The following is a 15,396-nucleotide window of genomic DNA, read 5'->3' as shown; positions in this document are numbered from 1 at the left end:
CTCCCTGACCTGGTCACCAATCAATGCTGATACATCCTAAAATATGTCCAGGTCCAGGACTCAGCCAGGCTCCCTGACCTGGTCACCAATCAATGCTGATACATCCTAAAATATGTCCAGGTCTCTGAGTGTCTCTAAGCGTGTGTGTGTGTGTGTGTGTGTGTGTGTGTGTGTGTGTGTGTCTCAGGTCCGTTGGATGAGTACATGCTGCCCTATGAGGAGGAGGTGGGACAGCATCCGTCTCTGGAGGACATGCAGGAAGTCGTCGTCCACAAGAAGCTGAGACCGACGCTCAGAGAGTGCTGGCAGAAACACACGGTCAGTCACACTACATTACCCACAATACACCACTCAGAAACATATGGTCAGTCACACTACACTACCCACAATACACCACTCAGAAACACACAGTCAGTCACACTACACTACCCACAATACACCACTCAGAAACACACGGTCAGTCACACTACATTACCCACAATACACCACTCAGAAACACACGGTCAGTCACACTACATTACCCACAATACACCACTCAGAAACACACAGTCAGTCACACTACATTTCTGACCGGTGTTGTGTGTGTTTCCGTCTCTGTGTCTGACCGGTGTTGTGTGTGTGTCTGACCGGTATTGTGTGTGTGTCTGACCGGTGTTGTGTGTGTGTGTCTGACCGGTGTTGTGTGTGTTTCCGTCTCTGTCTCTGACCGGTGTTGTGTGTGTTTCCGTCTCTGTGTCTGACCGGTATTGTGTGTGTTTCGGTCTCTGTGTCTGACCGGTGTTGTGTGTGTTTCTGTCTCTGTGTCTGACCGGTATTGTGTGTGTTTCTGTCTTTGTGTCTGACCGGTGTTGTGTGTGTGTCTGACCGGTGTTGTGTGTGTGTGTCTGACCGGTATTGTGTGTGTTTCGGTCTCTGTGTCTGACCGGTGTTGTGTGTGTGTCTGACCGGTGTTGTGTGTGTTTCTGTCTCTGTGTCTGACCGGTGTTGTGTGTGTGTCTGACCGGTATTGTGTGTGTGTCTGACCGGTGTTGTGTGTGTGTGTCTGACCGGTATTGTGTGTGTTTCTGTCTCTGTGTCTGACCGGTGTTGTGTGTGTTTCTGTCTTTGTGTCTGACCGGTATTGTGTGTGTTTCTGTCTCTGTGTCTGACCGGTGTTGTGTGTGTTTCTGTCTCTGTGTCTGACCGGTGTTGTGTGTGTGTCTGACCGGTATTGTGTGTGTTTCTGTCTCTGTCTCTGACCGGTGTTGTGTGTGTTTCGGTCTCTGTGTCTGACCGGTGTTGTGTGTGTTTCAGTCTCTGTCTCTGACCGGTATTGTGTGTGTTTCGGTCTCTGTGTCTGACCGGTGTTGTGTGTGTTTCAGTCTCTGTCTCTGACCGGTGTTGTGTGTGTTTCAGTCTCTGTCTCTGACCGGTGTTGTGTGTGTGTCTGACCGGTGTTGTGTGTGTTTCGGTCTCTGTGTCTGACCGGTGTTGTGTGTGTGTTTCTGTCTCTGTCTCTGACCGGTATTGTGTGTGTTTCTGTCTCTGTGTCTGACCGGTGTTGTGTGTGTTTCTGTCTCTGTGTCTGACCGGTGTTGTGTGTGTGTCTGACCGGTATTGTGTGTGTTTCGGTCTTTGTGTCTGACCGGTGTTGTGTGTGTGTCTGACCGGTATTGTGTGTGTTTCGGTCTCTGTGTCTGACCGGTATTGTGTGTGTTTCGGTCTCTGTGTCTGACCGGTGTTGTGTGTGTGTCTGACCGGTGTTGTGTGTGTGTGTCTGACCGGTGTTGTGTGTGTGTGTCTGACCGGTGTTGTGTGTGTTTCTGTCTCTGTGTCTGACCGGTATTGTGTGTGTTTCTGTCCCTGTCTCTGACCGGTGTTGTGTGTGTTTCTGTCTCTGTGTCTGACCGGTATTGTGTGTGTTTCGGTCTCTGTGTCTGACCGGTGTTGTGTGTGTTTCTGTCTCTGTCTCTGACCGGTGTTGTGTGTGTTTCTGTCTTTGTGTCTGACCGGTATTGTGTGTGTGTCTGACCGGTGTTGTGTGTGTGTCTGACCGGTATTGTGTGTGTTTCTGTCTCTGTCTCTGACCGGTGTTGTGTGTGTTTCGGTCTCTGTGTCTGACCGGTGTTGTGTGTGTTTCAGTCTCTGTCTCTGACCGGTATTGTGTGTGTTTCGGTCTCTGTGTCTGACCGGTGTTGTGTGTGTTTCAGTCTCTGTCTCTGACCGGTGTTGTGTGTGTTTCAGTCTCTGTCTCTGACCGGTGTTGTGTGTGTGTCTGACCGGTGTTGTGTGTGTTTCTGTCTCTGTGTCTGACCGGTGTTGTGTGTGTGTCTGACCGGTATTGTGTGTGTTTCGGTCTTTGTGTCTGACCGGTGTTGTGTGTGTGTCTGACCGGTATTGTGTGTGTTTCGGTCTCTGTGTCTGACCGGTATTGTGTGTGTTTCGGTCTCTGTGTCTGACCGGTGTTGTGTGTGTGTCTGACCGGTGTTGTGTGTGTGTGTCTGACCGGTGTTGTGTGTGTGTGTCTGACCGGTGTTGTGTGTGTTTCTGTCTCTGTGTCTGACCGGTATTGTGTGTGTTTCTGTCCCTGTCTCTGACCGGTGTTGTGTGTGTTTCTGTCTCTGTGTCTGACCGGTATTGTGTGTGTTTCGGTCTCTGTGTCTGACCGGTGTTGTGTGTGTTTCTGTCTCTGTCTCTGACCGGTGTTGTGTGTGTTTCTGTCTTTGTGTCTGACCGGTGTTGTGTGTGTGTCTGACCGGTGTTGTGTGTGTGTCTGACCGGTGTTGTGTGTGTTTCGGTCTCTGTGTCTGACCGGTATTGTGTGTGTTTCGGTCTCTGTCTCTGACCGGTGTTGTGTGTGTGTCTGACCGGTATTGTGTGTGTGTCTGACCGGTATTGTGTGTGTGTCTGACCGGTGTTGTGTGTGTGTCTGACCGGTGTTGTGTGTGTGTCTGACCGGTATTGTGTGTGTTTCTGTCTCTGTGTCTGACCGGTATTGTGTGTGTTTCTGTCTTTGTGTCTGACCGGTGTTGTGTGTGTGTCTGACCGGTGTTGTGTGTGTTTCGGTCTCTGTGTCTGACCGGTATTGTGTGTGTTTCGGTCTCTGTGTCTGACCGGTGTTGTGTGTGTTTCGGTCTCTGTGTCTGACCGGTGTTGTGTGTGTTTCTGTCTTTGTGTCTGACCGGTGTTGTGTGTTTGTCTGACCGGTGTTGTGTGTGTGTCTGACCGGTATTGTGTGTGCTTCTGTCTCTGTCTCTGACCGGTGTTGTGTGTGTTTCCGTCTCTGTGTCTGACCGGTGTTGTGTGTGTTTCGGTCTCTGTGTCTGACCGGTGTTGTGTGTGTTTCTGTCTCTGTGTCTGACCGGTGTTGTGTGTTTCGTCTGTGTCTGACCGGTGTTGTGTGTGTCTGACCGGTGTGTGTGTGTGTCTGACCGGTGTTGTGTGTGTGTCTGACCGGTGTTGTGTGTGTGTCTGACCGGTGTTGTGTGTGTTTCTGTCTCTGTGTCTGACCGGTGTTGTGTGTGTGTCTGACCGGTATTGTGTGTGTGTGACCGGTGTTGTGTGTGTGTCTGACGGTATTGTGTGTTTCTGTCTCTGTGTCTGACCGGTGTTGTGTGTGTTTCGTCTCTGTCTGACCGGTGTTGTGTGTGTGTCTGACCGGTATTGTGTGTTTCTGTCTCTGTGTCTGACCGGTGTTGTGTGTGTTTCGTCTCTGTGTCTGACCGGTGTTGTGTGTGTGTCTGTCTGACCGGTGTTGTGTGTGTGTCTGACCGGTATTGTGTGTGTTTCTGTCTCTGTCTCTGACCGGTGTTGTGTGTGTTTCTGTCTTTGTGTCTGACCGGTGTTGTGTGTGTGTCTGACCGGTATTGTGTGTGTTTCTGTCTCTGTGTCTGACCGGTGTTGTGTGTGTTTCGGTCTCTGTGTCTGACCGTATGTGTGTGTTTCGGTCTCTGTGTCTGACCGGTATTGTGTGTTTCAGTCTCTGTCTGACCGGTGTTGTGTGTGTTTCGTCTGTGTCTGACCGGTGTTGTGTGTGTTTCTGTCTTTGTGTCTGACCGGTGTTGTGTGTGTGTCTGACCGGTATTGTGTGTGTTTCGTCTCTGTGTCTGACCGGTGTTGTGTGTGTGTCTGACCGGTGTTGTGTGTGTGTCTGACCGGTGTTGTGTGTGTGTGTCTGACCGGTATTGTGTGTGTTTCTGTCTCTGTGTCTGACCGGTGTTGTGTGTGTTTCTGTCTCTGTTCTGACCGGTGTGTGTGTTCTGTCTGACCGGTGTGTGTGTGTCTGTGTCTGACCGGTGTTGTGTGTGTTTCGGTCTCTGTGTCTGACCGGTGTTGTGTGTGTTTCTGTCTGTGTCTGACCGGTGTTGTGTGTGTGTCTGACCGGTGTTGTGTGTGTGTCTGACCGGTTGTGTGTGTTTCGGTCTTGTGTCTGACCGGTGTTGTGTGTGTTTGCGGTTTGTGTGTGTCTGACCGGTGTTGTGTGTGTTTCGGTCTCTGTGTCTGACCGGTGTTGTGTGTGTGTCTGACCGGTTTGTGTGTGTTTCTGTCTCTGTGTCTGACCGGTGTTGTGTGTGTGTCTGACCGGTGTTGTGTGTGTTCGTCTCTGTGTCTGACGGTGTTGTGTGTGTCTGACGGTGTGTGTGTCTGACCGGTGTTGTGTGTGTGTCTGACGGTTTGTGTGTGTTTCGGTCTCTGTGTCTGACCGGTGTTGTGTGTGTTTCGTCTCTGTGTCTGACCGGTGTTGTGTGTGTGTCTGACGGTGTGTGTGTGTGTCTGACCGGTGTTGTGTGTGTGTCTGACCGGTTGTGTGTGTTTCTGTCTTGTGTCTGACCGGTGTTGTGTGTGTGTCTGACCGGTATTGTGTGTGTTTCGTCTCTGTGTCTGACCGGTGTTGTGTGTGTGTTCGGTGTTGTGTGTGTGTCTGACCGGTGTTGTGTGTGTGTCTGACCGGTATTGTGTGTGTTTCTGTCTCTGTGTCTGACCGGTGTTGTGTGTGTTTCGGTCTCTGTGTCTGACCGGTGTTGTGTGTGTTTCGGTCTCTGTGTCTGACCGGTGTTGTGTGTGTTTCGTGTCTGTGTCTGACCGGTGTTGTGTGTGTGTCTGTCTGACCGGTGTTGTGTGTGTTTCTGTCTCTGTGTCTGACCGGTGTTGTGTGTGTGTCTGACCGGTATTGTGTGTGTTTGTCTCTGTGTCTGACCGGTGTTGTGTGTGTTTCGTCTGTGTCTGACCGGTGTTGTGTGTGTGTCTGACCGGTTGTGTGTGTTTCGTCTGTGTCTGACCGGTGTTGTGTGTGTGTCTGACCGGTGTTGTGTGTGTTTCGTCTGTGTCTGACCGGTGTTGTGTGTGTGTCTGACGGTGTTGTGTGTGTGTCTGACCGGTGTTGTGTGTGTGTCTGACCGGTGTTGTGTGTGTCTGACCGGTATTGTGTGTGTTTCGTCTCTGTGTCTGACCGGTGTTGTGTGTGTTTCGTCTCTGTGTCTGACCGGTGTTGTGTGTGTTTCGTCTCTGTGTCTGACCGGTTGTGTGTGTTTCGTCTCTGTGTCTGACCGGTGTTGTGTGTGTTTCGTCTGGTCTGACCGGTTTGTGTGTGTTTCGGTCTGTGTCTGACCGGTGTTGTGTGTGTGTCTGACCGGTATGTGTGTGTGTTTACGGTGTTGTGTGTCTGACCGGTGTTGTGTGTGTTTCGTCTCTGTGTCTGACCGGTGTTGTGTGTGTTTCGGTCTCTGTGTCTGACCGGTGTTGTGTGTGTTTCGGTCTTGTGTCTGACCGGTGTTGTGTGTGTGTCTGACCGGTGTGTGTGTGTTTCTGTCTTTGTGTCTGACCGGTGTTGTGTGTGTGTCTGACCGGTGTTGTGTGTGTTTCGTCTTGTGTCTGACCGGTGTTGTGTGTGTGTCTGACCGGTGTTGTGTGTGTTTCTGTCTTTGTGTCTGACCGGTGTTGTGTGTGTGTCTGACCGGTGTTGTGTGTGTTTCGTCTTTGTGTCTGACGGTGTTGTGTGTGTGTCTGACCGGTGTTGTGTGTGTTTCTGTCTGTGTCTGACCGGTGTTGTGTGTGTGTCTGACCGGTGTTGTGTGTGTGTCTGACCGGTATGTGTGTGTTTCTGTCTGTGTCTGACGGTGTTGTGTGTGTTTCGTCTGTCTGACGGTGTTGTGTGTGTTTCTGTCTCTGTGTCTGACCGGTGTTGTGTGTGTTTCTGTCTTTGTGTCTGACCGGTGTTGTGTGTGTGTCTGACCGGTATTGTGTGTGTTTCGGTCTTGTGTCTGACCGGTGTTGTGTGTGTGTCTGACCGGTATTGTGTGTGTTTCGGTCTCTGTGTCTGACCGGTATGTGTGTGTTTCGGTCTCTGTGTCTGACCGGTGTGTGTGTGTGTGTCTGACCGGTATTGTGTGTGTTTCGGTCTCTGTGTCTGACCGGTGTTGTGTGTGTTTCTGTCTCTGTGTCTGACCGGTGTTGTGTGTGTTTCCGTCTCTGTGTCTGACCGGTGTTGTGTGTGTTTCGGTCTCTGTGTCTGACCGGTATTGTGTGTGTTTCGGTCTCTGTGTCTGACCGGTGTTGTGTGTGTTTCTGTCTCTGTCTCTGACCGGTGTTGTGTGTGTTTCTGTCTCTGTCTCTGACCGGTGTTGTGTGTGTTTCTGTCTTTGTGTCTGACCGGTGTTGTGTGTGTGTCTGACCGGTATTGTGTGTGTTTCTGTCTCTGTGTCTGACCGGTATTGTTTGTGTTTCGGTCTCTGTGTCTGACCGGTGTTGTGTGTGTTTCTGTCTCTGTGTCTGACCGGTGTTGTGTGTGTTTCTGTCTCTGTGTCTGACCGGTGTTGTGTGTGTTTCGGTCTCTGTGTCTGACCGGTGTTGTGTGTGTTTCTGTCTTTGTGTCTGACCGGTGTTGTGTGTGTGTCTGACCGGTATTGTGTGTGCTTCTGTCTCTGTCTCTGACCGGTGTTGTGTGTGTTTCCGTCTCTGTGTCTGACCGGTGTTGTGTGTGTTTCGGTCTCTGTGTCTGACCGGTATTGTGTGTGTTTCTGTCTCTGTGTCTGACCGGTGTTGTGTGTGTTTCTGTCTCTGTCTCTGACCGGTGTTGTGTGTGTGTCTGACCGGTATTGTGTGTGTTTCTGTCTCTGTGTCTGACCGGTGTTGTGTGTGTTTCCGTCTCTGTGTCTGACCGGTGTTGTGTGTGTTTCTGTCTCTGTCTCTGACCGGTGTTGTGTGTGTGTGTCTGACCGGTATTGTGTGTGTTTCTGTCTCTGTCTCTGACCGGTGTTGTGTGTGTTTCTGTCTTTGTGTCTGACCGGTGTTGTGTGTGTGTCTGACCGGTATTGTGTGTGTTTCTGTCTCTGTGTCTGACCGGTGTTGTGTGTGTTTCGGTCTCTGTGTCTGACCAGTATTGTGTGTGTTTCGGTCTCTGTGTCTGACCGGTATTGTGTGTGTTTCAGTCTCTGTCTCTGACCGGTGTTGTGTGTGTTTCTGTCTCTGTCTCTGACCGGTGTTGTGTGTGTTTCTGTCTTTGTGTCTGACCGGTGTTGTGTGTGTGTCTGACCGGTATTGTGTGTGTTTCGGTCTCTGTGTCTGACTGGTGTTGTGTGTGTGTCTGACCGGTGTTGTGTGTGTGTGTCTGACCGGTGTTGTGTGTGTGTGTGTCTGACCGGTATTGTGTGTGTTTCTGTCTCTGTGTCTGACCGGTGTTGTGTGTGTTTCTGTCTCTGTCTCTGACCGGTATTGTGTGTGCTTCTGTCTCTGTCTCTGACCGGTGTTGTGTGTGTTTCCGTCTCTGTGTCTGACCGGTGTTGTGTGTGTTTCGGTCTCTGTGTCTGACCGGTGTTGTGTGTGTGTCTGACCGGTATTGTGTGTGTGTCTGACCGGTGTTGTGTGTGTGTCTGACCGGTATTGTGTGTGTTTCGGTCTCTGTGTCTGACCGGTGTTGTGTGTGTTTCGGTCTCTGTGTCTGACCGGTGTTGTGTGTGTGTCTGACCGGTATTGTGTGTGTGTCTGACCGGTGTTGTGTGTGTGTCTGACCGGTGTTGTGTGTGTTTCTGTCTTTGTGTCTGACCGGTGTTGTGTGTGTGTCTGACCGGTGTTGTGTGTGTTTCTGTCTTTGTGTCTGACCGGTGTTGTGTGTGTCTCTGACCGGTGTTGTGTGTGTTTCCGTCTTTGTGTCTGACCGGTGTTGTGTGTGTGTCTGACCGGTGTTGTGTGTGTGTGTCTGACCGGTGTTGTGTGTGTGTGTCTGACCGGTGTTGTGTGTGTGTGTCTGACCGGTATTGTGTGTGTTTCTGTCTCTGTGTCTGACCGGTGTTGTGTGTGTTTCTGTCTCTGTCTCTGACCGGTGTTGTGTGTGTTTCTGTCTCTGTGTCTGACCGGTGTTGTGTGTGTTTCTGTCTTTGTGTCTGACCGGTGTTGTGTGTGTGTCTGACCGGTATTGTGTGTGTTTCGGTCTTTGTGTCTGACCGGTGTTGTGTGTGTGTCTGACCGGTATTGTGTGTGTTTCGGTCTCTGTGTCTGACCGGTATTGTGTGTGTTTCGGTCTCTGTGTCTGACCGGTGTTGTGTGTGTGTGTCTGACCGGTATTGTGTGTGTTTCGGTCTCTGTGTCTGACCGGTGTTGTGTGTGTTTCTGTCTCTGTGTCTGACCGGTGTTGTGTGTGTTTCCGTCTCTGTGTCTGACCGGTGTTGTGTGTGTTTCGGTCTCTGTGTCTGACCGGTATTGTGTGTGTTTCGGTCTCTGTGTCTGACCGGTGTTGTGTGTGTTTCTGTCTCTGTCTCTGACCGGTGTTGTGTGTGTTTCTGTCTCTGTCTCTGACCGGTGTTGTGTGTGTTTCTGTCTTTGTGTCTGACCGGTGTTGTGTGTGTGTCTGACCGGTATTGTGTGTGTTTCTGTCTCTGTGTCTGACCGGTATTGTTTGTGTTTCGGTCTCTGTGTCTGACCGGTGTTGTGTGTGTTTCTGTCTCTGTGTCTGACCGGTGTTGTGTGTGTTTCTGTCTCTGTGTCTGACCGGTGTTGTGTGTGTTTCTGTCTTTGTGTCTGACCGGTGTTGTGTGTGTGTCTGACCGGTATTGTGTGTGTTTCTGTCTCTGTGTCTGACCGGTGTTGTGTGTGTTTCTGTCTCTGACCGGTGTTGTGTGTGTTTCTGTCTTTGTGTCTGACCGGTGTTGTGTGTGTGTCTGACCGGTATTGTGTGTGTTTCGGTCTCTGTGTCTGACCGGTGTTGTGTGTGTGTCTGACCGGTGTTGTGTGTGTGTGTCTGACCGGTGTTGTGTGTGTGTGTCTGACCGGTGTTGTGTGTGTGTGTCTGACCGGTATTGTGTGTGCTTCTGTCTCTGTGTCTGACCGGTGTTGTGTGTGTTTCGGTCTCTGTCTCTGACCGGTGTTGTGTGTGTTTCTGTCTCTGTGTCTGACCGGTGTTGTGTGTGTGTCTGACCGGTATTGTGTGTGTTTCGGTCTCTGTGTCTGACCGGTGTTGTGTGTGTGTGTCTGACCGGTATTGTGTGTGTGTCTGACCGGTGTTGTGTGTGTGTCTGACCGGTATTGTGTGTGTTTCAGTCTCTGTCTCTGACCGGTATTGTGTGTGTTTCGGTCTCTGTGTCTGACCGGTATTGTGTGTGTTTCTGTCTCTGTGTCTGACCGGTGTTGTGTGTGTTTCAGTCTCTGTCTCTGACCGGTGTTGTGTGTGTTTCTGTCTTTGTGTCTGACCGGTGTTGTGTGTGTGTCTGACCGGTGTTGTGTGTGTTTCGGTCTCTGTGTCTGACCGGTATTGTGTGTGTTTCTGTCTCTCTGTCTGACCGGTGTTGTGTGTGTGTGTGTCTGACCGGTATTGTGTGTGTGTCTGACCGGTGTTGTGTGTGTGTCTGACCGGTGTTGTGTGTGTTTCTGTCTCTGTCTCTGACCGTTGTTGTGTGTGTTTCCGTCTCTGTGTCTGACCGGTATTGTGTGTGTTTCGGTCTCTGTGTCTGACCGGTGTTGTGTGTGTTTCTGTCTCTGTGTCTGACCGGTGTTGTGTGTGTTTCTGTCTCTGTGTCTGACCGGTATTGTGTGTGTTTCTGTCTTTGTGTCTGACCGGTGTTGTGTGTGTGTCTGACCGGTATTGTGTGTGTTTCGGTCTCTGTGTCTGACCGGTGTTGTTTGTGTGTGTCTGACCGGTATTGTGTGTGTTTCTGTCTCTGTGTCTGACCGGTGTTGTGTGTGTTTCGGTCTCTGTGTCTGACCGGTGTTGTGTGTGTTTCTGTCTCTGTGTCTGACTGGTATTGTGTGTGTGTCTGACTGGTATTGTGTGTGTGTCTGACCGGTGTTGTGTGTGTGTCTGACCGGTATTGTGTGTGTTTCTGTCTCTGTCTCTGACCGGTGTTGTGTGTGTTTCTGTCTTTGTGTCTGACCGGTGTTGTGTGTGTGTCTGACCGGTATTGTGTGTGCTTCTGTCTCTGTCTCTGACCGGTGTTGTGTGTGTTTCCGTCTCTGTGTCTGACCGGTGTTGTGTGTGTTTCGGTCTCTGTGTCTGACCGGTGTTGTGTGTGTTTCGGTCTCTGTGTCTGACCGGTGTTGTGTGTGTTTCTGTCTCTGTGTCTGACTGGTATTGTGTGTGTGTCTGACTGGTATTGTGTGTGTGTCTGACCGGTGTTGTGTGTGTGTCTGACCGGTATTGTGTGTGTTTCTGTCTCTGTCTCTGACCGGTGTTGTGTGTGTGTGTGTCTGACCGGTATTGTGTGTGTTTCTGTCTCTGTCTCTGACCGGTGTTGTGTGTGTTTCTGTCTTTGTGTCTGACCGGTGTTGTGTGTGTGTCTGACCGGTATTGTGTGTGCTTCTGTCTCTGTCTCTGACCGGTGTTGTGTGTGTTTCCGTCTCTGTGTCTGACCGGTGTTGTGTGTGTGTCTGACCGGTATTGTGTGTGTTTCGGTCTCTGTGTCTGACCGGTGTTGTGTGTGTTTCTGTCTCTGTGTCTGACCGGTGTTGTGTGTGTTTCTGTCTCTGTGTCTGACCGGTGTTGTGTGTGTTTCTGTCTATGTGTCTGACCGGTGTTGTGTGTGTTTCTGTCTATGTGTCTGACCGGTGTTGTGTGTGTTTCTGTCTTTGTGTCTGACCGGTGTTGTGTGTGTGTCTGACCGGTATTGTGTGTGTTTCGGTCTCTGTGTCTGACCGGTGTTGTGTGTGTTTCTGTCTCTGTCTCTGACCGGTGTTGTGTGTGTTTCTGTCTATGTGTCTGACCGGTGTTGTGTGTGTGTCTGACCGGTGTTGTGTGTGTTTCTGTCTTTGTGTCTGACCGGTGTTGTGTGTGTGTCTGACCGGTGTTGTGTGTGTTTCTGTCTTTGTGTCTGACCGGTGTTGTGTGTGTCTCTGACCGGTGTTGTGTGTGTTTCTGTCTTTGTGTCTGACCGGTGTTGTGTGTGTGTCTGACCGGTGTTGTGTGTGTGTGTCTGACCGGTGTTGTGTGTGTGTGTCTGACCGGTGTTGTGTGTGTGTGTCTGACCGGTATTGTGTGTGTTTCTGTCTCTGTGTCTGACCGGTGTTGTGTGTGTTTCTGTCTCTGTCTCTGACCGGTGTTGTGTGTGTTTCTGTCTCTGTGTCTGACCGGTGTTGTGTGTGTTTCCGTCTCTGTGTCTGACCGGTGTTGTGTGTGTTTCTGTCTCTGTGTCTGACCGGTGTTGTGTGTGTTTCGGTCTCTGTGTCTGACCGGTGTTGTGTGTGTTTCTGTCTTTGTGTCTGACCGGTGTTGTGTGTGTTTCTGTCTCTGTCTCTGACCGGTGTTGTGTGTGTTTCTGTCTCTGTGTCTGACCGGTGTTGTGTGTGTTTCTGTCTCTGTGTCTGACCGGTGTTGTGTGTGTTTCAGTCTCTGTGTCTGACCGGTATTGTGTGTGTTTCGGTCTCTGTCTCTGACCGGTGATGTGTGTGTTTCGGTCTCTGTGTCTGACCAGTGTTGTGTGTGTTTCTGTCTCTGTGTCTGACCGGTATTGTGTGTGTTTCTGTCTTTGTGTCTGACCGGTGTTGTGTGTGTTTCTGTCTTTGTGTCTGACCGGTGTTGTGTGTGTTTCTGTCTTTGTGTCTGACCGGTGTTGTGTGTGTTTCTGTCTTTGTGTCTGACCGGTGTTGTGTGTGTGTCTGACCGGTGTTGTGTGTGTTTCTGTCTCTGTCTCTGACCGGTATTGTGTGTGTTTCGGTCTCTGTGTCTGACCGGTGTTGTGTGTGTTTCTGTCTCTGTGTCTGACCGGTGTTGTGTGTGTTTCTGTCTCTGTGTCTGACCGGTGTTGTGTGTGTTTCTGTCTTTGTGTCTGACCGGTGTTGTGTGTGTGTCTGACCGGTATTGTGTGTGTTTCGGTCTCTGTGTCTGACCGGTATTGTGTGTGTTTCGGTCTCTGTGTCTGACCGGTGTTGTGTGTGTGTCTGACCGGTGTTGTGTGTGTGTGTCTGACCGGTGTTGTGTCTCTGTGTCTGACCGGTGTTGTGTGTGTTTCTGTCTCTGTGTCTGACCGGTGTTGTGTGTGTGTCTGACCGGTGTTGTGTGTGTGTGTCTGACCGGTGTTGTGTCTCTGTGTCTGACCGGTATTGTGTGTGTTTCTGTCTCTGTGTCTGACCGGTGTTGTGTGTGTTTCTGTCTCTGTCTCTGACCGGTGTTGTGTGTGTTTCTGTCTCTGTGTCTGACCGGTGTTGTGTGTGTTTCCGTCTCTGTGTCTGACCGGTGTTGTGTGTGTTTCGGTCTCTGTGTCTGACCGGTATTGTGTGTGTTTCGGTCTCTGTGTCTGACCGGTGTTGTGTGTGTTTCTGTCTCTGTCTCTGACCGGTGTTGTGTGTGTTTCTGTCTCTTTCTCTGACCGGTGTTGTGTGTGTTTCTGTCTTTGTGTCTGACCGGTGTTGTGTGTGTGTGTGTCTGACCGGTATTGTGTGTGTTTCTGTCTCTGTGTCTGACCGGTATTGTTTGTGTTTCTGTCTCTGTGTCTGACCGGTGTTGTGTGTGTTTCTGTCTCTGTGTCTGACCGGTGTTGTGTGTGTGTCTGACCGGTATTGTGTGTGTTTCTGTCTCTGTGTCTGACCGGTGTTGTGTGTGTTTCTGTCTCTGTCTCTGACCGGTGTTGTGTGTGTTTCTGTCTTTGTGTCTGACCGGTGTTGTGTGTGTGTCTGACCGGTATTGTGTGTGTTTCGGTCTCTGTGTCTGACCGGTGTTGTGTGTGTGTGTCTGACCGGTGTTGTGTGTGTGTGTCTGACCGGTGTTGTGTGTGTGTGTCTGACCGGTATTGTGTGTGTTTCTGTGTCTGACCGGTGTTGTGTGTGTTTCTGTCTCTGTCTCTGACCGGTGTTGTGTGTGTGTCTGACCGGTGTTGTGTGTGTTTCTGTCTTTGTGTCTGACCGGTGTTGTGTGTGTGTCTGACCTGTGTTGTTTGTGTTTCGGTCTCTGTGTCTGATCGGTGTTGTGTGTGTTTCGGTCTCTGTGTCTGACCGGTGTTGTGTGTGTTTCTGTCTTTGTGTCCTACCGGTGTTGTGTGTGTGTCTGACCGGTGTTGTGTGTGTGTCTGACCGGTGTTGTGTGTGTTTCGGTCTCTGTGTCTGACCGGTATTGTGTGTGTGTGTCTGACCGGTATTGTGTGTGTGTGTCTGACCGGTATTGTGTGTGTGTGTCTGACCGGTATTGTGTGTGTGTCTGACCGGTGTTGTGTGTGTGTCTGACCGGTGTTGTGTGTGTGTCTGACCGGTATTGTGTGTGTTTCGGTCTCTGTGTCTGACCGGTATTGTGTGTGTTTCGGTCTCTGTGTCTGACCGGTGTTGTGTGTGTGTGTCTGAACGGTATTGTGTGTGTGTCTGACCGGTGTTGTGTGTGTGTCTGACCGGTATTGTGTGTGTTTCTGTCTCTGTGTCTGACCGGTATTGTGTGTGTTTCGGTCTCTGTGTCTGACCGGTGTTGTGTGTGTGTGTCTGAACGGTATTGTGTGTGTGTCTGACCGGTGTTGTGTGTGTGTCTGACCGGTGTTGTGTGTGTGTCTGACCGGTATTGTGTGTGTTTCTGTCTCTGTCTCTGACCGGTGTTGTGTGTGTGTGTCTGAACGGTATTGTCTGTGTGTCTGACCGGTGTTGTGTGTGTGTCTGACCGGTGTTGTGTGTGTGTCTGACCGGTATTGTGTGTGTTTCTGTCTCTGTCTCTGACCGGTGTTGTGTGTGTTTCTGTCTCTGTCTCTGACCGGTGTTGTGTGTGTGTCTGACCGGTATTGTGTGTGTGTCTGACCGGTGTTGTGTGTGTGTCTGACCGGTATTGTGTGTGCTTCTGTCTCTGTCTCTGACCGGTGTTGTGTGTGTTTCGGTCTCTGTCTCTGACCGGTGTTGTGTGTGTGTCTGACCTGTGTTGTGTGTGTTTCGGTCTCTGTGTCTGACCGGTATTGTGTGTGTTTCGGTCTCTGTGTCTGACCGGTGTTGTGTGTGTTTCGGTCTCTGTGTCTGACCGGTGTTGTGTGTGTTTCTGTCTTTGTGTCTGACCGGTGTTGTGTGTGTGTCTGACCGGTGTTGTGTGTGTGTCTGACCGGTGTTGTGTGTGTTTCGGTCTCTGTGTCTGACCGGTGTTGTGTGTGTGTGTGTCTGACCGGTGTTGTGTGTGTGTCTGACCGGTGTTGTGTGTGTGTCTGACCGGTATTGTGTGTGCTTCTGTGTCTGTCTCTGACCGGTGTTGTGTGTGTTTCTGTCTCTGTGTCTGACCGGTATTGTGTGTGTTTCTGTCTCTGTGTCTGACCGGTGTTGTGTGTTTTTGTCTCTGTGTCTGACCGGTATTGTGTGTGTTTCTGTCTTTGTGTCTGACCGGTGTTGTGTGTGTGTCTGACCGGTGTTGTGTGTGTGTGTCTGACCGGTGTTGTGTGTGTTTCGGTCTCTGTGTCTGACCGGTGTTGTGTGTGTGTCTGACCGGTGTTGTGTGTGTTTCGGTCTCTGTGTCTGACCGGTGTTGTGTGTGTGTCTGACCGGTATTGTGTGTGTGTCTGACCGGTGTTGTGTGTGTGTCTGACCGGTATTGTGTGTGTTTCTGTCTCTGTGTCTGACCGGTGTTGTGTGTGTTTCCGTCTCTGTGTCTGACCGGTGTTGTGTGTGTTTCTGTCTCTGTGTCTGACCGGTGTTGTGTGTGTTTCTGTCTCTGTGTCTGACCGGTGTTGTGTGTGTTTCTGTCTATGTGTCTGACCGGTGTTGTGTGTGTTTCTGTCTATGTGTCTGACCGGTGTTGTGTGTGTTTCTGTCTTTGTGTCTGACCGGTGTTGTGTGTGTGTCTGACCGGTATTGTGTGTGTTTCGGTCTCTGTGTCTGACCGGTGTTGTGTGTGTTTCTGTCTCTGTCTCTGACCGGTGTTGTGTGTGTTTCTGTCTATGTGTCTGACCGGTGTTGTGTGTGTGTCTGACCGGTGTTGTGTGTGTTTCTGTCTTTGTGTCTGACCGGTGTTGTGTGTGTGTCTGACCGGTGTTGTGTGTGTTTCTG

The 15,396-nt window shown here is 50.7% G+C and overlaps 1 protein-coding gene across 3 annotated transcripts in view; it reads left to right on the top strand.

Annotated features, from left to right (window-relative positions):
• acvr2aa (activin A receptor type 2Aa) overlaps positions 1 to 15,396 on the top strand; it is a 55,239-nt gene that overhangs the window by 19,509 nt on the left and 20,334 nt on the right. For all 3 annotated transcript variants that reach the window (XM_036003998.1, XM_036003997.1, XM_036003999.1), the window contains one exon: positions 188 to 318. In XM_036003998.1, the coding sequence (XP_035859891.1) occupies positions 188 to 318 (131 nt within the window). The remainder of the gene's footprint in view (positions 1 to 187; positions 319 to 15,396) is intronic.

This window comes from Sander lucioperca, chromosome 8 (genome assembly GCF_008315115.2).
Source record: "Sander lucioperca isolate FBNREF2018 chromosome 8, SLUC_FBN_1.2, whole genome shotgun sequence".
NCBI lineage: Eukaryota > Metazoa > Chordata > Actinopteri > Perciformes > Percidae > Sander > Sander lucioperca.
The sequence above is the reverse complement of the archived record's forward strand: the minus strand, read 5'-3'. Positions and strand labels throughout refer to the sequence as shown.